Source organism: Halichoeres trimaculatus, unplaced genomic scaffold, assembly GCF_033239565.1.
Source record: "Halichoeres trimaculatus isolate MK-OKI-2021-1 unplaced genomic scaffold, fHalTri1.1 fHalTri1_scaffold_12, whole genome shotgun sequence".
Taxonomy (NCBI): domain Eukaryota; kingdom Metazoa; phylum Chordata; class Actinopteri; order Labriformes; family Labridae; genus Halichoeres; species Halichoeres trimaculatus.
Window position 1 is genome coordinate 14,190,304 of NW_027437190.1, and position 22,535 is coordinate 14,212,838.

General features: G+C 43.0%; 1 protein-coding gene across 2 annotated transcripts; it reads left to right on the top strand.

The window, feature by feature from the left end:
* Positions 1 to 741: 741 nt before the first annotated feature.
* adar (adenosine deaminase RNA specific) lies at positions 742 to 16,704 on the top strand. Of its 2 annotated transcripts, XM_074683366.1 has the most exons (17): positions 750 to 852; positions 2,461 to 2,533; positions 4,529 to 6,213; positions 6,372 to 6,691; positions 7,338 to 7,533; positions 7,849 to 8,039; positions 8,425 to 8,560; positions 8,708 to 8,946; positions 9,055 to 9,211; positions 9,832 to 10,000; positions 10,203 to 10,296; positions 10,415 to 10,531; positions 10,711 to 10,838; positions 10,924 to 11,106; positions 11,202 to 11,314; positions 11,781 to 11,908; positions 14,157 to 16,704. In XM_074683366.1, the coding sequence occupies exons 3-17, from the start codon at positions 4,657 to 4,659 to the stop codon at positions 14,473 to 14,475; spliced, it is 4,047 nt and encodes a 1,348-aa protein (XP_074539467.1). In that variant the 5' UTR covers positions 750 to 852; positions 2,461 to 2,533; positions 4,529 to 4,656; the 3' UTR covers positions 14,476 to 16,704. The 2 variants fall into 2 exon arrangements, with proteins under 2 accessions (XP_074539466.1, XP_074539467.1); XM_074683365.1 differs by lacking the exon at positions 2,461 to 2,533 and having other exon boundaries at positions 742 to 852.
* Positions 16,705 to 22,535: the final 5,831 nt, after the last annotated feature.

Below are 22,535 nucleotides of genomic sequence, written 5' to 3' on the forward strand. Positions count from 1 at the left end.
TACATCTAGATTTAACATTTCATATTAATCATTCAGAGGTAAAAACATATGACAATACAACAACAAAGATTTTTATTCAAAGAATAAATCTAAAAATAATAATTGTTTCTGTTTTTGTTTTTTTTTCTGAAATCATTTAGATAACAAAAAAATGGGGGAGATCTCATTTTACCTGGGATAAGATTTCTTTAAAAGTGTTTCTTGTAAAATCATAGCTGCATTTATAATTTATTATAATGTGTTCTTCTTATTATTATTATCATTATGGTTGTTGTTGTTGTTGTTGTTGTTGTTGTTGTTGTTGTTGTTGTTGTTTTTATTATTATTATTATTATTATTATTATTATATGATTTTAATTTATTTGATTTTTGTCTAATATTAACAGTCATTGAAATTCAGAAGGAAGGTAGTTGTGGTCCTTATCTGTGGTGTTTCACATTTTATTAGAAATACAATAGAAGAATTCAGAATATTTCTGTTAATATTATAAACGTATTTCTCTTATATCAGCCTGTACAAGAATTGAAATATACTCTAATGTAAAATACACCTAGTGTGTCACTGACTGGTGTTATGCGGTTAGTTTTGTACATATAACATCTTTCAGTGTAACAACATATGTTTGTGAATATTCAATGGTGTAGTCTGCACCTAAACGATACGACCTGCGAAGTGAATGAGAAAGAAATATTTGAACCTTGCCGGTGTTCGTACGTCATCAACATGCGAACTCTGCTATGTGTTGGTCGCGCTCATTCTTCGTGTCCTCTCTTTTCATTGATTGTTTCTATCTCCGTTTAAAATATTGGATGGCAACACGGCCCCTCTGAGGCGAAGCACTGCGAGTGAAGGTAACAAGCGAAAGTTGTTTTTTTTCCCTCTTTATCATTTTTATTGCTTTCGTTTAGATAAGTTAAGCTGACGACGAGCAACTGGCTGCACTGCAGGCGGTAAATAGAAATGGTGCAGTGCCAGTGCGGTGCGCTGCCGCCTGCGAGGAACTAGCATGCTAGCTACCGTTAGCTGAAGGAGGAACGTTGTTCAGTTGTACACATTGCCCTTTACAGCGGCTGTATCCTTACACATTGAGACACTACACAGTCACTTCTTGATCACGGTTCTTTGGGATTTTGACATTTCCTTTCACGTGTAGTTGTTAATACAATAGTTCTGAGTTCACTTAGAACATGTCCGAGATATTTCATTATTCCAAGTCTGCGTCAAGCATAAGAAAGGGACAACGATGAGGATTTTCATCATTTTACATTCGTCTTAATGAACTATAAAGTGCATCCCACTGCTTAAAGGCGCGAACCTCATATGAGTGTCTCTAAGCCTCATGCATCATGTTTTCTAGTCGTTCGAGGCACTGTACCCTCAGAAGAAATGAGCATCGTTTCACTAAGAGCCAGACTTTTCTCACAGCACGAGTAGCAACCATGCACAAAAGTACTGTTATCAATCATTTACCAAAAGCTAAGTTAACTGTGTTCATCAACTGTAAAACCATGCCATACATATTTAGTCTTTCAAATTAAATAACTCTCGTCCTCGATCACAATTCAAACCACCTTGTTACCAGCGTCATTTCTACAGGGTGGCGTGCTTATTGTGGCAAAAGAAGTGACAAATAGTATGAGCTCATACCGGTGTTGATCGATCTGTTCGTGGAAAACTGATTTCAGTAATCTCCTCGGATAGTGACCTTTGACTGATAGTACGTTAACGTTATTTTTCTACCCTGTCACAATTCTGATACGAGACCTCAGCGGTTTGCTGTGATATTTGTATCTTCTGAAATGTATTACATTACTACCAGTCTACTTCTTTCTGTTTTATTTTTAATGTGAGAATCTGATCTGAGCATGTCTCCCCTGTCACTGTGTACTTTATACAGAAAGGGAGGGCGTCCTTGTAGCTCCACTGTAACACGGAGGCAGTGATAGTTTGAAACGTGCCAATGGGGGAGCTTTTTCCATTATTGGCAGGAATAAATGCATTTGTTCAATGGTTTAAAAACGTGTAAAGCACATCCATCCCAGTTATGGGCAATCGAGCCACTCCCTCAGCGTCACGTGATCCCCACTGGAAACCTAACTTTGTGTTGGAAAGGAAAACGAAACTTACCCAGTCTCCTTTCTATTGTTTTCCTGTTCTTACACAAGTCACGCTGGGAATGTTTCTGTAACTTTCGTGTTGTCACATCTGAGTGACGCATTTTAACAACACCGCATGCAACATTTATAAGCCAGCAGCATCTCAGGTGTTGTTAGAAGGCACTGAAGGGACCTCACTCACAAGAAAGGCGGAAGACCCTGCGCACTGGGAGCATTTCAGCCGTCTCATAACCTAAATAATTGGATAGTTACACACACGCTTACTTTTCGTGGTTATTGTGCGACTCGTGTGTTTAAACGTAACTTCTTGTAATCGTCGTGAATCTCGGGTTTTCTTTCCAGACTTTGAGGAAGCTGCATGAGCAGCAGCATCAAGCTCCTCTCACCGCAACGACTCTTTACCCAGCAGCTGTAGGTGAGATCCATCATTATGTGATACATTCAATGGGCCCTGTGCGTTATTTACATGTTTTTTTCCACACGGGCATTTTCTTTTAGATATGCACATGGTTTTGACATGAAAGCTGAACACTTACAGTGATACTCCGGGATGGAACAAGTTGGGTCATATCACAAGGTTTAGGCCAGAAATTACCCCTACAGCAGTGTTTTTGTGCAGCAGAAACCCAGGGCGCTCGCACCAAACACCCCCTCCCTGCTCCTCTGCCGGTTTCCTCTACATTCAGACGGGGCTAATTTTTACTTGACCAAAAACACAAATAAACAGACTCCCACCGAAAAAATCTGATATTGGTCTGCATTCACGCTTTATTTAGAGAATTTTCAGCGCGTTACTTTCACACAAAAACACCGCTAAATAAGGCTCTACTTCTCATTGTCTCTTCGTCCTGGCAGACTACCTGCGTTTGTTTGTATCTGGCACGCCGCGTGCGCAGACTGATACACTAAGCCGCGAGCGCCTCGTAGCCAGCTGTGGCTCTGCAGCGGAGGTAGCGCCGTTTTACAACACGATGAGAACTAGAGCCTTATTTAGCGGTGTTTTTGTGTGAAAGTAACGCGCTGAAAATTCTCTAAATAAAGCGTGAATGCAGACCGATATCAGCTTTTTTCAGTGGGAGTCCATTTATTTGTGTGTTTGGTCAAGTAAAAAATGGCCCCGTCTGAGTGCAGAGGAAACCGGCAGAGGAGCAGGGAGGGGGTGTTTGGTGTGAGCGCTCAGGGCTTCTGCTGCACAAAAACACTGCTGTAGGGGTAATTTCTGCCCTAAACCGTGTTATAGGACCCAACTTGTTCAATCCCGGAGTATCACTCTAAGCCATCAGCTGCCGCACAGGTTGTCTTGCCTGTATGACTGCGCACAGTGACGCACAATGACAGCAGATTCAGAAAAACACTGATGTTGTTTCGTCTGTCAACTGTTGCCCTGTACAAGGGTCAAGATGAGTCAGCTCAAGCCCAGCCTGGCCCCTGGGATGTTGGCTCTGTCAGTCCCTATTACAGTGATGTACCAACACTGGTGTTCTCTATTAACAGCCTGGCGTTTAGGCCTGCTCAGCTCTATGTGACAGACCTGTGATGCTGAGCACCAGAGGGCTTGAAACCTGACTCAGTATTGGGTGTCTTCTTGTTTTCAGTCTCAGTGGTATAGACATTATTGAGTGATGTCAGATATGACACTTGACACAGAATCAATGTTGGTTGTACCAAAGAAGGATATTGAAATTCTGGACTATACTCTGAACTGTACTCCTACTCGGTCCGTGCTTTATGCGTGTTTCTGTTTTTGAAGGAAGGAATAAACCCAGCTCTGCAAATCCCACTCATTACAGTCAGCCCTGTCAGCTAGCATTTGCTTGGTTCTCAGTATAAAGCTCGTCACTGACAGGCAGCCCGAAAACGCCACTGTGTCCTTGGAGCTGTCCTCTTTGTCTGCATCAATGTCTCACTTTCCCTCTCCGCTATGGATCCAGATCTAGCAATAATTTGTAAGGCTAGAAATACAACGGAATAGTCACAAGAAGGTCTGAATTATTAATCACCATCCTTTTACCCTGGGATTAAGTTTCAGTGTGACTGGAAGGGACAGCATGTCACCCTGCAGTATCCCTGAAGCATGGAGTTGGAAGATATACACAGAGAAGTTGAAAGTGTTGATGTGTTTGAGCCGTCCCTGCTCTGTCAACCCTGTATTTTTTAGGAAGCAAAGAGTGTTGCATCAAGTTAGAAAGTGTGTCCTTGGGGTTGGTTTAGACTCACTGACTTCCCCAAGGACACTTGAGCAAGTTGGAGCTTTGCCAGAAAGTCTAAACTTGTGTTATTGGCCGGCTTGGAACAACAGTTTTCTCACCTTTCTGGTTGCTGCTCATTTTCCACGATTCAGTCAGCATGGTGGAATTTATTCCTGTCAGTATTGATGTTCACCTGACGTTGACCTTTGTTTGTGTTTCAGGTGCTCTCCATGCGCAGTAGACCTGCCCTTGCTCTGTGTCAGGGTCTGTTAGTTGTGCTGGAGGACGTACACTCATACTGAGCTGCACAGACAGCTGCACCGGCCCCTCCACGCTCAACCCCTGCGCTATGAGCAGAGGTAGAGGAGGGCTGTACAGAGACCACTACCACAGGCATCCTCTGCCCGACTTCCAGGCCAAGGACAGTGACTACAGACCTGGCCCTGCCTCACCCAACCCTAGATCCGGCCCACAGCAGAGCCCATATTCAAGCTACTACCACAGCCCTGGCCGTCCCTTTATTCCCATACAGCACCCATCTCCCATCCCCTCCGCTCCTCCTATACCAAATCACAGCATACGAGCACCAACACCAGTGCCTTTCAACAGCTCTTACACGCACAATTACAGCCCCAGCCCTGCTCCCAATTCATTTAGGCAACAGCAGGTTGAATTCTTGCGAGGACAGAGCAGTGAGGCGCCATATTTCAGCAGCAGCCCACGTGGTGGAGGAGGAAGGGGCATCCAGAGATATCCAAACCCCAGCAGCTACCCCAGAGGTAGAGGGGGGTTTAGTCAGGATCGCAATTTTTCATACCAGCCAAGTGTTAGAGCTCCTCGAGGCCCCCCTGGTCCATCGCTCCACAGTCAAAGCCCCAACTATTACTCCAGCAGACGGTGGAGCAACCAGACAGACTCTCTTTATGAAGATTTTCAGAATTTGTCCCTTTACAGAGACAGGCCTAACAGAGGAGCAGAGCGGTTTGACAATAGTTCTTCCTCCAGCAGCTCAGGAGGTTACACAAAAATTAATTACACTCCTGAAGCCCAAGACCAGGTACACAAAGCTTTGGCAGCTTTAAAACCAAGAGAAGCTATTCCTGCGAAAACTTTAGCTAAAAAGCTACATCTGCCAAAAAGCATAGTAAACAAGGCTCTCTACTCTTTAGAGCGTTCAAAGAAAGCCTCCAAGCAAGGGCTCCACCCTCCCGAGTGGAGTCTTTACAGGGAACCTCTCATAGGCGAGGACGATCAAAACTCTGAAGCACAAAGTCCACCTTTGCATCTCTCTGACAGCTCAAAACAACCTCTAAAACCTGAAGCTAAGGTTGAGCCAAACACTGGAACATCAGAAAGCAGAGGACAAGCCAAAGAAGAGGACTCTGACACAGAATCCTCTTCTTCACATTTCTCTTCCTTAGAGTCATCTGACTCTGAACTGTCCGTGTCACCAGCTAAAGATCAGCACCAGCTGAAACCACGTCCCAGCTCTACCAGCTCTCCTGATCAGGAGCTCAGTCCCTCCGCCATGGCAGAACAGAAAGAAATGGTTCTGCAATACCTCCTGATTTCCAGGGAAGCAACTGCTCTCGTCATAGCTAAGAATGTAGGTCTTAGGACTGCAAAGCAGGTCAACCCAACTCTCTACGCCCTGGAGAAGCAAGGTGAAGTCATTAAGAATGGAGAGGTCAACCCTCCCACCTGGGAGCTCTCAGACCGCCGCAGAGAGAGGATGGAGAGGAGCCTTAAAGCTGCTCAGAGCACCCCAGCTGAGGAGGTTCAGATGAAGATGGAGGAAGAGGCAGGAGGAGGGTCCATGATTTTGTCATCATCATCAACGATACCAAGCCTGGAGGAACTGCCACAATCAGAGAATTGGACACCTGAACAAAGTGGACGGGAAGTGGTAAGTGAAATGTAGTAAAATGTAGAATTTTCCATGCACATGTAAACAAGAAAAGAAACAGACCCTGAAAGATGTGCAGGGTGTGTCTATGTCGTATTCGCCAAAGGCTACAGTCTACCCTGAATTTTATTAACACACATCATCAACTTCCTTTTCAGTCACATTCCTCCCACCCGCCTTCTTCCTCATCCCAAGACGAGGAGGCCACTGAAGGACAGTGGGCCACAGACGACATCCCAGAATTCCTCAACGCCATAGGGAGGGGTACAGACGCTGAGAAACGAGCTGCAGCGAAAGCTAGTGCTGTAGGAACTGTAGCTGTATCACTGGAGGCTCCCCCTCCACAAAACCTGTGGGCCAAATTACAGGAGCTGAGGTTAAAGAACCCCGTCAGCGGCCTCATGGAGTATGCCCAGTATCTGGGCCAGAACTGTGAGTTCCTGCTCCTCGACCAATCAGGACCTTCTCATGATCCAAGGTCAGTCACTTTGTCAGTTCTCGAGAAGCTTTTAATGAATATCTTGTCTGTGGTTGTGTGTGTGTGTGTGTATTCACGCTATAATGTTCCTGTTTTTTGGGATGCAGTGGACAAACGCCAACTTTTCTAAGAGGATAAAGTATTGACCAATCAACACTCAGTACAGCATTTTTGATTACCTTATTAGTCACAAGTAGATTTTCAGTTTTTAAGAATCGATAGAAGACCAAACGTTTTCCTGCAGATCCTGATCCAAGCCATGGAGAAATGGTAGAATGACCAAATTAAATTTTCACCCTGAAAAAAAAATGGTTGCACCTGCAGGCTACCATACCATTGAAAACAGGACAAATGTCCTTGGCAGAAGTTGGCATCCTCCAAGCGCCCTTTTTTATGTGATGTGCATAATTTTGTTTTGGTTGTTCCACCAGCATGTTAATCATCTGTAAACCACCCAATAAACCCTCAGTTCCAAAGCTGAGAGAAATAAATCCACCCTAATGAAGATATACGATGCTACTTTAAATTAGAACAACTTGTCTTTTTACGCAACACAGCGGTGTGGGGGAGAAATTGTTGCAGCTTAATTAATCATCTACAGGCAGATCGCTGTGTCGTGTCTTCTCATTGGCTCTCTGGTTGTCAGGTTCCGTATGCAGGTGATGCTCAATGGGAGGCTGTTCCCTGTCGCAGAAGCTTCCAGTAAGAAGACGGCAAAAAAGGATGCGGCCGCAGCGACCCTGCGTGTTCTGATCGGGGAGATGCAAGGAGGGTCGAGCACGGGAGAGGTGGGAAGTGCTGTCAGTATGGACCAAGTGATGGATCTACTACCAGACACCAGTGTAAGTTTGTTTTCCCGTCAGCAAACTAAAGACATGCTTTAAATGTTGCTCTCGATGACAGGTTTGTCCTTATAGAGAGAGCGCTGAATTAAACTCATAAACCAGAAATATGTTTATGTACAACACACAAGGTTCAGAGGGTTCAGAGGGTCCAGAGGTTTCAGAGCAGCAACAGTTGGTTTGTCACTGTTTCACAGCCCTGGTAATTAGTGATTTTTATGTGTTGCTTTGTTATCTGAAGTGTGAACACAAAAACACAGAAGGCCTACATTTCTAAATTCAAGAGATATTTTTGTCTCCTTAACTTTGTACCAGGGGCCGGCTGAGGGCATGAGGGGGACTTGTGGGAGTGTAGATGTGACAACTGAGGGACCTCGCCAGCCACTGTCACGCTCTCTGCCTGGTGGGAAGAATCCGGTGTCTGTCCTGATGGAGTACAGCCAGCGCAGCGGGAAAGCCATTGAATTCATCATCACTCGGCAGGCAGGCCCTCCACATGACCCAAGGTACCAGCTGCTTTAACTCCCCCAGAATCAGCCCGCTCAGATGTAGATCTTCTTCACAGTGCAAGTTTTTTGTGGTCCTGAGTTTCTTCCTCACTTGATCAGCCGCCTCTGGTTCAGTCAGCTGATGAAGTTACAAAGCCATCTTTGTTCACTCTCTTAGTTTATAAATATCCTGTTAGGCCTCTGGCTTAAAGTGACAATACTTTTTCTGTCTTTAATCAGTTACTTTCCAGAAACTCAGCGTGCATCTGTTGAATTAGTGGTACTCTACGGGCAGACCCCACACAGAGTGTTTTCACTAATGATGTCAGTCGCTAAAGTAAAACAACTGGCTCTCCCCGTCTCTTGTTTTCACCTTGATCTAACCTTTCTGTTTCATGTGCAGGTTTATGTATCGGGTGAAGGTAGGAGACAGCTTGTTTCCAGAGGCCTCTGCTCCGAGCAAAAAGGCGGCCCGCCAGTTGGCTGCAGAGGAGGCTGTCAAAGAACTAATGGCTGATGGGAAACTGCAGCTCAACAGGGTGAGCAGTCAGAGTAACTTGAGTTGTTTGTTTGTGGGGGAAGAGCTCAGGGTTTGCACTTCTGAGGAAAAAACAGGTAGCTCCTGTCTTCCTGGTACCGTTCACATCTCTATTCTCCTCTTCTCTACCTCCTTCTCTGTTCCCCAGCCTCAGCTACCCCTGGGCTCCTCCAGTGACAGTGACGGCAGTGGTTATGGGGCTTTGTGTCCGTCTTTGCCCCCTCTGACTGCTGATGAGCTGCGAGTAGCACATGAAGCGGGGGTGGGAGACCTCATCAACCACCTGAACAACAATGCGGTGTCGGGTCTTCTGGAGTACGCTAGAGCACGTGGCTTTGCAGCTGAGATTAGACTGGTGGGCCAATCTGGACCTGCACATGAGCCTAAGTATGTTAAAAGTGCATTTCCAACACATATAACGTGAAAAAACTCCTACGCATGGCGTGCCAAGGTTATATGTTTTTTTATAACAGCCTCTTTTTCCCTCATGCTCAGGTTCACCTACCAGGCAAAGCTGGGCGGACGCTGGTTCCCTCCAGTGTGCGCGTCAAACAAGAAGCAGGGGAAACAGGAAGCGGCAGATGCTGCTCTTCGGGTTCTAATAGGAGAAGCTGAGAAGGCAGCTCGCACTGGGGAGCTTATTCCGGCTGAGGTACTGATGGTTTTTACGTTTTCTATCTAGAAATCTGAACAAGCACAGACAACAGTAGGGCCTCCGTCTGACTCAGCACGGGAGTAAGCCGTATGTAATGGGATTACAGACACAATGGTGACAAAGCCAGAGCTTTTGATTACCACATTAGCTGTGTTTAAAGAATCAGTCCGGCTTAATTAACGTAAACCCTTTCATGTAATAACAAACAGCTTCAGGTGACAAATTAAAGCTTGGATGTCCACATGCAAATGAAGGTTTACAAAGAGGGTCTGTAAGAAGAGATTTGCAGTAAATAAAACCACTCTTTGTATTAAAGAGCTTTTGTTTGATGGTGATGTATTCTAATTAATACTAAACACTGAAACATTACAGATTTTGTTTATGTTTTTTTGTCCAAGATAGTCTGGCATCCATCCTTCTCAGTGATAGTAGCACATGCTTTTTAAACAGTTATCTAAAAACAGTCGATGAAAAAAGCCTCTGTATGAACTGTTCAAAGTTCACTCAGAAAACTTGAGTCTGTTTCATAAACATTTCAAACTCTCTCACTAAACTTCATAAAGTCTTTTTTTACTTCTTATCTGCCTGTCTTGTCCTGTTTTCATCCTTCTCCCTAGCTTCCAGTGAGCGGCAGCACTTTGCACGACCAAATAGCGATGTTGAGCCACCAGCGTTTCAACTCCCTGACCACACGCATCCAGCACAGCCTCCTGGGACGCAAGATTCTGGCCACCATTGTCATGAGGAGGGGAGAGGGCCTGGGGACGGTAGTCAGCCTGGGAACTGGTATATTCACACTCAGAGCATGCAACCTTTGATGTTTGAAGGCATTAATGGCAGATTTAGGGAGTGTGTTGCTGCTTAAGAAATGTGCTGCATGTTTTTCCGTGATGTGTGGAGCAGAAAATGGTCGCTGCAGGAACAAAAGGCGTAGTAGCATTGTTGTGCTGTTTGACACTGAATGTGTTTGTCTCTTTGTTTCTGCCAGGAAACCGCTGTGTTAAAGGGGAAGAGCTGAGCCTTAAAGGGGAGACTGTTAACGACTGTCACGCTGAAATCATCTCCAGACGGGGATTCATTCGGTAGAAATAGATCCTGCTCTTTATCAATGTTTCTCTGTTCTAAAAATACTGCCTCTTTCAGACCGCAGTCTGCCTGACATTATTTTAAAGTCAAACTCATTGTTTCATTCCCTCTCAGGTTTCTGTACAGTGAGCTGCTGAAGCACTACGACGGCACAGACGATAGCATATTTGAGCCAGGGGAGAATAACAAGCTGCAAATCAAATCTGACATAACCTTTCACCTCTACATCAGGTGAGGGTGTCAAGTGTTTTCTCTCTCCTTGTTCACGTCTTCTCTTTCATTCCTGTTCAGACCATTACTCACGCAAGTCCATGTGTCATGTTTGGATCAATATGATCCTTTCTCCTTCATACTTCAGGTCATCATGGTGAATGTCATATCAATATCGTGTCTGTTCTCACTCTCACCAGCACGGCACCTTGTGGAGACGGCGCTCTGTTTGATAAGTCGTGCAGTGAGACAGGAGACGACATCGAGGGTCATCAGCCTCTGTTTGAGAACAACAAGCAGGGCAAACTCCGCACCAAAGTTGAAAACGGTGAGAGGTGACTCCAACAGACACATCTTTGTCAACTGCCAGGTGTGTAAGCAGAACATGTCACATTCGCTGTTACTCGATTCAGGCGAGGGTACAATTCCAGTGGAGTCCAGTGACATTGTGCCCACCTGGGATGGGATACAGCACGGTGAGAGGCTACGAACCATGAGCTGCAGTGACAAAATCCTGCGCTGGAACGTGTTGGGTCTGCAGGGGGCACTGCTCTCCCATTTCTTGCATCCTATCTACCTGAAGTCCATCACTCTAGGTGAGCTTACTCTTTTCCTTCTGCATCAGAACAAAAAAATGTGAAGGATTCAAATTCATGTCTACAGCTTGTCTTTGCTGTTTTGGATCTTTCAGGCTACCTGTACAGCCACGGTCACCTGACACGTGCTGTCTGCTGTCGGCTGGCCAGGGACGGTAAAGCGTTCACCCAAAGTCTCCCTCCTCCCTTCATGCTCAACCACCCAGAGGTAATAACACAAGTTTTGGCGTTGTGACAAGTGGACATTAATCAGAAGTATTGAGGTCATCTCACTAATTTAATGAATTATGCTGCCAACACTCTGAACAACTGTTTCTTCACTGCTCGTCTTTTTTAAATTCGGCTCATCCATCAATTAACAACAAGCAGGTAAGGTCGCTGTCACGCCGCCCAATGAAGTCACTGAGAAAAACAGTCGCTGGCAGACAAACAAAATTCTGCTTGTTCTTCATTTCAGCCAGTTTTGAACACTTTCCTGGCCGCCTACACCTCAGTGGTTCGCTGTATATACCACACTAATGGACACACACTGGGACACAGGCATTACAGAGCTGGTTTTGCACACACTGTTTGGATTTGCTGACTCACACCGAGGGCTGAATTAGCATTATTTAACAAAATATGCTCTCCATCTCTCCTTTTGCCTTCTCCCACACCACCTGGCTGGACTGCAGGTGGGCAGGGTGAGCGTGTACGACTCCACCCGTCACATTGGCAAGACCAAGGAGTCCAGTGTGAACTGGAGCTTTCCTGATCAACAGAGTGTGGAGGTGCTGGATGGAACCAAGGGGAAACTGGACGGGTACGTCGCTAAGGGCTGTCATAGTGCTGCTGAGCTGTGTTTTCATCTTTCTCTCATAGATAACAAAACCACCATAGACTCTGATGAATTATTTGCTTCAGTAGAGACTTGAATTGATTTCCCCAGAAGCTCAGTACATTTTTCCAACACCATATAAAACAGGATTTTGTGTTAAAACCATCAGACCTACTGATCTCTTGATACAGATCAACAGTTTTTGTGAAGTTTCAGTTCGTCTCCTGAGAATTATTTTAAGCTGTCACAATCTGTAATCGTTTGATTTTAGTGAGCATTGCACATCTCAAAGAACTCTGAGCTGGATCTTCTGGTAACCACACATCCTTGTAGATAAAATATTACTGATTGGATGTAACACTTTTATCAATTCAGGATATTACAAGAACAAAAGATACTGACATGGACTCATGATAGTGTGAAATACTAGCTCTTTCAGGCAAAAAAAGTGTAGTTATGTTCTAGCCCTAGCGAAGCAAAGCTGGTGTGTGCACAGCATCCTCTGTGCCTCATGTCTAGTAGAGGAAACAGCTTTCACTCTATTGGGCGGGGAGAACACAGAGATGATTTTGAAACTGTGGATGCTCCAGTGGCTTTTGAGTCTGACCTGTGAGAGCTTTTGGGTTTCCCCCATGGCAAGAAATAAGAAAGAAGAAGTGTAATACAAGAAACCTCTTGGCAAATTCACCCTGAAAAGATTCAAGGAGATACCAGGAAGACAACCCAACCAAGAGAAAAGACTCAAAAGGAAGCGATGGCTGGCTCAACTCCTAATAACACTGCCAGAGCATTAGAGTTGCCAAAATATATTGCTGTTTTTATAGCCAAAGACCTGGGGCCAAGGATTCAGAAGATTTCTAAACAAACTGGAGCCAAAGTATAAACGCATCGTATATTTTCCAAGTCTTAATTTATAGTCTTGTCATTGAGATATTAACTTATTATAAGGAGGTTATGTTTTTGGGAAAGTTTGTCTGTTTGTCTTTGAACAACATAACGTATTTTCCGCGCTATAAGGCACACCCAAAAGCCTTCAATATCCTCAAAAGCCGACAGTGCACCTTATAATCCAATGCGCCTTATATATGGATCAGTATTGATTAATATTGGGTACCGTAGTCAGGGGGCATCGCCAAAGTAACAGCAGTGAGTGGTAAGAACCAGTAAAGAGGAATTCTGCCAAGTGCTAACGTTAGCTCACAGGCTGACCTGGGCTTCTTCTCTTGTTTATTGTTAGAGCAATAGAGCAATACAGCGCCCCCCAAAGGTCTGGCATGTGAAGTGATGTCTGGAAACGGCTTTTGTGGATGCAGAAACGGCTTTGTCTTTAAAGCATGCTTTTTTTGAAAACGGCACAGAAGATAGTTGGATAGGAAAATTGTGCGGCTCCGTGTGGATGTAGTCTGAGTTTGACTGACTTATCTGACTGTCTTGTTGACATTCCCTTTACACAGCTCCATCTAGTGGATGCATAACGCAACCCCAGCCACTACTGTAGCTTCTATCCTATGCGCCTTATAATGCAGTGCGCCCTGTATATAAAAACAGTTTTCAAATAGGCCATTCATTGAAGGTGCGCCTTATACTCGGAAGCACCTTATAGTGCGGAAAATACGGTAACTCAAAAAGTTACAAACTGATCTTGAAGAAAATTTTCAGGAAATGTTCAAAATGCATTAAGGAGAAGTGATTGAATTTTGGTGGCATTCCAGATCACTATTTTGATCCAGGACGTTTTTTTAAAGGATTCTTTATCATTGTGAGATGGGGCTTTTTTCACCTTATGTGTATATAACTCCACAATAAACAGTTGGATTGCTTTGCAAAAAGTACAAGACAAGGTCACAATAATTTCTGACAGATGTAAAAATAAGATACAAACCCTGGCAAGATTCTAGATACTAAGATCCAGAATATGAAATATGAGCTGGGTCATCATAATTTTCAACACAATTTTCAATTGTACAAACCTGCAACTAATACCAAATTGTAGCAGACAGTCTGCTGAAAGGGAGTATAACATTAAAGTAGGACTAAAGTGTTGCGTGACAATATGCTTTGCGAAGGTCTGCGCTCTCTGAGTGCTTTTCTGGTTATTAGATTTAGACTTGGGGACGTAAGTAAACCATCCAAAACATTAAAACAGAGTCAGAGAGAGACTATGCTGTTTAATGAGTGTCACGCTTCTTTTATGAACCCTGAACTGAAATTTCCTCCACCATCTTCCCTCTAGGACCAAAATGAGTGTGTCCAGAGTATCCAAGTCCAACCTCTTCAGCCTCTTCCGCTCCCTGTGCCAGCGGTGTGGCCGCACCGACCTCCTCTCCTTGCCTTCTTATACCCATGCCAAGATGTCGGCTGTGTTCTTCCAGCAGGCTAAGCAGCAGTTCTTCCGAGCTCTGAGCGTCCATGGTTACGGCGCCTGGATCGGCAAACCCCTGGAGGAGAAGAGCTTTGAGTCAGGGGAGGGAACCAGGAACAATGGGGTGGATATATCTGAAGGTTGCAGTAGCAATGGAGCAGCAATGGAAATCAAGCAGGTGGAGGCGTAGAGCAGAGCACAGTGTGGGGAGGGAGGTGGGGAGGAGGGTGTAGGGTTATAACGCACCAGGTGGGAGGGAGAGAGCACAAGGCAGGGGTGGATTTAAAACATGGATTTGATGGAAATAAGCGTTGTCAGGGGCCAGAACTGTGTCTTCTGATGGAACGTGGTTGAAGACTGAGATGATGAAAAAGGACACAACAGATGAGAGAGAGTTTGTGAAGGGAAAGCCTGAGGGGTGAGCAGGTCACATAGGTCTAAGGAGAAACCCACAGGATGTACAGAATAAAATAAACACTACAGGTAAACAGGAAGTAGTTTGATATCAGTTACACAACATGGTAAACATTGCTGCAAATCTGGGTTACTGTGTATGTCGGCATCCTTCAAACCCTTTATAAGTCTGGCTTCATGTTATTATTTGTTGTATTATTTGGCAGATACGGCCATGTTTCTCTGTTCTTCTTGATGTGTGAACTCATTTATGGACCCATTTGATTTGGCCTCTTCAGACCACTGTCTGCTGTCTAATTCTGCCATGAGAGCTCAAGTAGCTGACAAGTGCTGCTAATTGGCTGTCGACCTCACATGGCCTAACTTAGTAGCAGTGTTTTTGTTTGTGATTTAGGTTAATTTGGAGTTCAAGTCCTCTGCCATAAAGTGCTTTTCATTTTTCTGCTGTGTTCAAAGCAGAAACAGGCAGCAAAAGGGATGCTCTCAGTTACCATCTTGGTTCCTGAAAGTGCACTCACTTTAGTGACATGTAATAAGAAAACAAAGGGTACAAGAGGCTTTCACTGTACATACAAAGAGCCCCAATGCAAACTGTTGCTCTGATCCAAGCGTTTGTTCTTTAAAGTACCAGGCTTGAGCATCCTGTCCACTCTGAAACCTCCATCCAGGTCCCTCTCTGTGTACAATTCAAACTTCCCACACACTCTCAGCAGTCATTTCACCACATGTTGCCAATATTTCCATTAGAATAGGCCAGGCAGCCCCTTTCATCGGCCCCATAAACTCTCTGTGCTTTGTGCTTTTGAATACAATTTCTCATGTTGTGGCCTCCAGGAGTGAGATTTTTTTATGTTGTGTTCATGTGTGTTCTTTAGTATCTTGTTTTTTTCCACTTTCCTCGATAAGTTCTTCAGCAGCTTGCCATGCTGGAGAGTCCTGCAAGGTTTCATCTGTCCTGCCTGCAGCGAGCCTGCGCACTGTTTTATACATCTTGATCAGAAAAGTCTTTCCAAGATCCCTCGCATGGCCAGCTCTTGAGGAATAAAAAGTGAGGACAGTTTTGTTGTCTAAGGAGAGCGTGTGATTATTTTTTTTGTTTGACTACATCTCAACAGATGGTGCAATATATACATCAGGTTTATACATACACATGGACACACAGATGCAGGGTGGGGTCCAAAAGCCTGAGTCCACTTCTCAATATTTACTTCAAAGGGAAACTTGAGAACTGTCCAAACAGTCCTCTCATTTTTTCTCAAAGAACATTGTGAGGAAGAGCATGTCAGAGACGTTCAATAATACATTTCTTCTTGCCCTCACAGATGTTTCTTTTGTTGGAGGTCTGGTACCTACAGCTGAATTAAACCTTAGACAGATTGGTGTTGCTCTGTTGGATGTACAGAGCTAGCTGTTTTGCTTTAAAATAAAAGGCTTTACGATTTGCCTCAGTAGAAATCAATATGTAGTTTGCTCTTTTACTGCAGCCCTGCAGTTCAAGTTTTTATAGACGACTTTATCGTTGCCTTCACTTGTTAAAAAACACCTTTTTTGACCCGAGGAAAGACTTAAAAATACAATTTATAAAGAAGTGGAAACATTTTTTACAGAAAGTCATTTTTGGTTACTGCAGGACGAGCAACATTGTTTTTAGAGTTTGATGCGTTCGCCTGAAGATTGCATTAAACGGCAGAAAGTGAATCTAAAATGTCCTCAAGTAAGAAGCTTTAAACGATGTGAATGTGCTTTTGTTTTTCTGCAGTTAAATCTCTCAGACGTGTACTACTTGGAACTGGACTCAGACTTTTGGATCCCACCATATGCAAAGAAATGTTCCGGTTCGAAGTTGTAAATAGTTCTGTGTGTGTATGTATATGTGTAGGTTTAATGTATATATTTTGTAAATCATCAATGATTGCTTTTCTAACATTGTTTTAATTGAACATGCTGTTTTTTACCAACAGAGTTTGGAGCAAAAATAAAAAGTAGCAATGTTCCAGGAGTGATCTCAGGTTGTATCTTTGAATCTCGCAGGTTCAGGTTTAACAAGGAGTGGTGAGGTGGTGTTGAAGCTGCTGTTAAGTTGCTATCAAAATACCCCAGGCTCTCTGGGTTGATGGTTTGGATTAGCTTGAGATTATTTTATTGTTTTATCAACTGGGACTCCTTATTGGAGAGAATCAGTTTCCGTCTGCCTCTAAGTACCCACAGAGCCTGGTGCAATGCTCCAAAGGATCAGCAGATGGAAACATGTCCTCGCCTTTAGGGTTGGACGCTGTGTGAATGTGAGAGAGCACGGGGGAAGGCTTGAGCTGATGGTCAAAATCTGTGCAGCACTAGATTCACACAGCGAACTAGCTCCTTGAAAGTCTTAAAGCTCCAGTGGGGGATATTTTTTAACTAGTTGTTGAATCAACTGAACTAACTGTGATTCCTCTTTATGACCTACAAAAGTGACATTTACTTTCATAAATAATTTTGCAGTAGGAGTAACAGCTGACAGGGAAGGTGTCGAATGTCCCAGTAACCAACATCAAGGATGTACTTAAGTTCGCAGGGGGCACCGAAATTTACAATCTGGCACACAGCTTTAATGGTAGGGTCATTCGTTCGTAAACACAACACTCAAACTGTGCTCCTCCTCCTTGGCTGACCGCCAGCAGCACACACCCACAGCCTCCAACTGTGACTTCGTGAACACACTCACTAACCCAGCAACCACCTGTATCATGGCGTTTCTGTGTGGGAAAGACTTGAGAGACATGCACCTGACTTTGCATGTTAGCACAGGACAATCATGGGTATTTGACACATATCTGGTTAGCAGAAAGCCAACTCACATCCCTCTTCGCACTGAGCTGCTGGAAACGAGTGATAGTCAAACCAAGCTTCACCCTCGTTTAGTAAAAAGCTTTATCTGTTTGGCATTTTGTTTCACTCTGGTTGTGTTTTTCTTGCCCCGTGCTACGTCCACTATTATACCTGCTTTGAATAGCTTCTTCCACTCGTTAACCATCACGCAAAGTCACTTCCGCACTAGAGGCTCTGTGAACAGACATTTGCACATGTCCCTCCAATCCGAGTCCCAAGTCATTTGGTCCAAGTCTCAAGCAAGTCTCAAGTTGTTTTGTTGTGGGCAAGTCTAGAAAGTCGAGTCACAAAGGTTGTCACTTCAAGTCGACTCAAGTCGCATGGTTTCAACTCAAGTCAATGGTTATACCTCAGGTTTATATCTTAAAGAAAGAAACTTTATTTTCCTAAAGTAAATGTCAACAAATACCATGCAGATTAGTCTGCATCTCTGCATGGATTAAACCAAACATTTTACTCTCATAATAGAGAGGTATTCCATTTGAGTGGAAGTTTTTAAACTCAAATTGCACTACTTCTGGAGCAGCAGAACTGGCTACAGGCTTGGGGGCAGTGGCTATTATTAGCTAACAACCTCACTGTGTTGTGTTTGCTTGCGTGCTTGTGATCTTGCTACACACGTCACCATTCAATCAATCAATCATTCAATAAAAGTGTAAACCTATTGCGTGGTGACCATGCTACAAGTCGTCACAAGTCAAGTTGAGTCTGAAGTTTTTCTACCCTCAAGTCAAGTCGAGTTCCAAGTCATCAAATTTGCGACTCAAGTTGAGTTTCTATGACTCAAGTCCAATTGTTCATCTGCGATTGGCTGATGCAGCCACGCTTACTCTCTACCCAGAAACGTCTCAATCAAAACATCAACATTCAGGCTGAGGAGAGGGTTGAGGCAGGCACAGACACTGACACACATGTATAAAGGCCCATAGAAAATGAGAGAGCAAGATTATTCCTGTAAAAGCTGACTTTTTTTTTTTTTTTTTTTTTTTGGAAAATCCCACAGATTCTACCAGACTGAAACTGTACCTCAAAAGAAAAGAGTGGTACCTTTTCCAGTGTACATCCTGCCCCTCCTTAGATCTAATAGGTCAGTGAGGAAAAAGTGATCTTAAATAGGAAAATAGATGCAGAAAATGGCTTTGGTAGAGACAGCGCTTAATGTGAATCTGTGATGTATTTTATAGTACACACTTATCAGTGCCTCCAAGTGCCATCTAATAAGACTTATAATCCTAAGTGTGAAAGATGATAGATTTGTTATAAACTGGAGGCATAATGAGATTTAGAGGGTCTGACACATTCACAATTAAAAATGAATACTCAAAATGAATGAACTTTTAAAATTAAAGGAAGTAATCTGTTTCTAGACTTTATTCTTTGGTGATTCTAGTAATCTGCTGTGAAGTCATAATACTTTATTACACAGATAATCCACCCTGTTTCTGACTGTGTATCACTGTGGTACAATAACACTGAACATTTAAACAAGCCATTCTGAGCTGTTGATTGGTGTGATGCCTCAATGGGAACAGAGAGTGATATTCAGTGTTAAATCTGAATCAGTTCTGTGGAGTGTCAGATCCGGTCTCAGGCTCAGCAGCGATTGTTTCTGTCCAGGGATGAGATAACAGCAGCAATTTTGGCAGCCAATCAGTGCCGTCTCTTTTAACAACTTCCAGTGTCAATGCCCCCCCAAACAGCCTCTTACATTAACAGTTTCAATTAACATTTTTATTATTATCATATGTTCATCACATGTTTGGGTTTGGTCAATACAGCGGGTTTGTTTGTATCAGATCTCCCATCATCAACTTCTATCCATGCCCTCTCTCGTGTCAAGTTTTGTGATGGTGGGAGGGCAGCATTAATGACAGAGGGAGAGGAGGAAAGCACGGCGGAGGGAAAAATGGATGAGTTCAACAAGGCTGCATGGAGTGAAATATTAGTCCAGACCGAGGAGCTTAAACAAGCCAATCGATCCTCTTCCATGGAAATAAATGAGAGAGGGGAAGGAGGGAATACATGACGACTGGGTGGGGGAGAGAAACGGCTAAGGAGCTAAGTTCAAGAAACACAAGCTCATGAACCTGTGAAGTCAGGTGCAAATTTATACCGGCCATCAAATGTGTGCCAGATGGAACTGAGCCTCAAGTCAATGGAGCCCCAGAGAGGACAAGAGGCGCGCTGGTGGAAAAAACAGGCTATGATGGTAATGTATGAAGTTATTTCTTTGATATGAAACAAGATATACTCAGTTTTACTGCCAAGTTAACTGCTTATGATACCAAATAAAGGGTCCTTACGATAAGTCATTGGATTTGAGTGATCATCAGACTACTGTAAGAAAATTGCATGTTGATAACCACAGTGCTCAGACGATCTTTAGATTTTGTCTGGTGCCATCTTAATGGATTCTTTAAATTTTCACAACTTGCCTTAATTGTTACTAGTGTCACTATTGTTACTTTGGAAATATCATCAACTTAAAAGTGTACACAAGCTCTGTTGCTGTCTGGATTGCAGGGTAGGATCTAACTCCCCTTTTCCTATCAGAGATGGTTTGGTAGCTCCTCACTGTCATTTTTTCCTGGCCCTCAAGACCCCCAAATGGAGTGTGGTCATATTGACCTTTGCATTGCTTTTGCTCTTGAGAATATGTCTCTGTTACTGGGTTTTTGGTCAATCAGAATCAAGTGTTAAATAGTAAAGAGATTAGCAAGTAAGCATTACTTTTTGGAAACTTTAAGCACTCTGCCTTTAGCATTAGCTCATGCTCTCTAGTGCCATTGAATAGCTTGAAAAGAATGTTTGAATGTCATCGTTTGGTGAAAACATGGGACTGGTGGGTTCAGGTCAGAGTTCAGAGGACAAGTACAAGTTTGATTTAAAATCGCAATACCCTCAACACACGAGGAGATCCATCACTTCATGATGCTTTTTTTTCCTTTTATTTTTTAATTTATTTTTTCACTTCAAAAATATTCAGTCTAATTGTAATGGAAGTTGCTCAACCTATGATATTATAATATAAAGACATAGCTGTTTCAGTAATGCCAAAGGAGAGTAATAGGTAGTCCAGTACCAGTAAATGGAAATTTGGCCACTGCAGTGATTAAAAAGTAAGACTGGGCAGGACTGACTTGACTGTATAATGTTGCGTTTTAAATGAATAAAGTGTTACAAAGAGTCTGGCAAGAATCAGGCAATGTCACTTAGCTGAGAGATAGAAGACAGCTGACTCAGGGAGACTCCTCGCACTCGGACACAAACAACAACCCTGCATAAAACTTTACTATCATGCTGACACTTTGAAACTGTAATTAGCCTCTGAACTTCTTTGGCACTTCTAAACGTTCGTATCAGAACAGCTGCACACACTTACAGACATATTTAGCCAATTGCCTCTTCAATCAAGCGTGGCACATGAAATACAATAAAGCATTCCTTTTGTCAGAAGGCTTCAGACCTTGACTCCCAGATACCTCCCAGTGAAGGAAGCTTAAATTTGACACCACTTCTAAAGACGATGAGAACATAGATCAGGGCACTAAGTCCTCACTTGTCATATCTCTCTGCCATTATAACAGCAATCCAAGCCTTTTCAATCAACAGAGGAAAGGCTGGTGCTGATGAACAAGGGGAACTACCGCAGCTATATGCTGCACGGCTATGATGAGATTCAAGAGATGGATTAGAGCCGTTTTACAAGATGAATCTCCTTAAAAAGAGATTTCAAGTTCAAAAAAGGGATACGCAACTTTTTTTTCATGGAAACAGTTGAGGAGGTTTCCAGAGTGCTAGGTACCAAGATGATGGAGGAGATACCAAGGAGACAGCATTTCATACAGAAGCTGAAATGAGGGGGTTTCCAAAGCATCAGCATGAGATAAGTAAAGGTTTTAAAGGTGAATTATGTAAAAGCTATGACAAAACTAAGAGAAGGAACGCTTAAAATGTTAAAACAATATGGCCTCTTAAAGGAAAAATGCAAATTAATCTCTTTTTAATGTTGTTACTTTGAAAATTTATTTAAAAAAAAAAAACAAAACAAAACATTGAATTATATGGCATAAGATTATTTTTCTTATTTTCCATGAATTAGGGAATTCTTTGAACCAGGCCGTAAACATGTTAATCCAAGTTTGGCAGTTTTGATGTCGACTTCTAGCGTGACAACACTTTTGCAGTCAGCCTCTTGTGGCTGTTTAAGGAACCACAGTTCTTTGATGCATGTCAACTTTGTTTTCAGTGCGAAAGCTTGAAGCTCTCTTTGAACCTACCAACACTTCAAGATTGCCTTACACTGTAAACCCGGATATGTTGTGTTGACTTGAAAAATGCTTGCGAATCTTTTACCTTAAAAAAAAAATACTAAGTAATAAAATATGAAACTTAATTTATTGTAGCTCAACATCTTAAGTAGTTAAAATTATTATGGAAAACCATTCGACTAAATGTCTTTAATCAAATACACCTGATGCTTATTTGTTAAAAATTGATATATTTAGTAATGTTACAAAAATGCATATCACACTGTAAAACATAATAAGTTGACCTTGATCAAAACTGAAAGATATATCAATAAACTTGTCTTATGAATTAAGTAAATGCAATGATAAAATATTAAAGCAGATCTGAACAACTAAATTAAATAACATTTTAAAACACAGCTGGGTCTTATATCCAGGTCTCATATCCTCCACAGTGTTCCCTCCTCACTCATGGTTACAAATACTGTCACAACAAAAATCAGCTCTAATTCCATAACTTTAGTAACCATGAGTGAGGAGGGAAAGCAGTAGATGTGAGACCCTGCTGTACATTGAATTATTGTTCTTCAGAGGGCACAGGTTGTCTGAGCCCCACAGCACTGACTGGCGATCTGTGCTCCATTGCATGGGGTCTTGTACCTATTGACTTTTACAGTGTGCCTAATAGTTAATATTTATAAATGCATTTTTCGACCAG

Bases quoted from the DNA above. Each gene is read 5' to 3' on its own strand.
- adar (XM_074683365.1), top strand. From the start codon at position 4,657: ATGAGCAGAGGTAGAGGAGGGCTGTACAGAGACCACTACCACAGGCAT. The intron at 10,001-10,202 runs GTATATTCACAC...TGTTTCTGCCAG, and splicing joins GGTAGTCAGCCTGGGAACTG to GAAACCGCTGTGTTAAAGGG. The intron at 11,107-11,201 runs GTGAGCTTACTC...TGGATCTTTCAG, and splicing joins CCTGAAGTCCATCACTCTAG to GCTACCTGTACAGCCACGGT.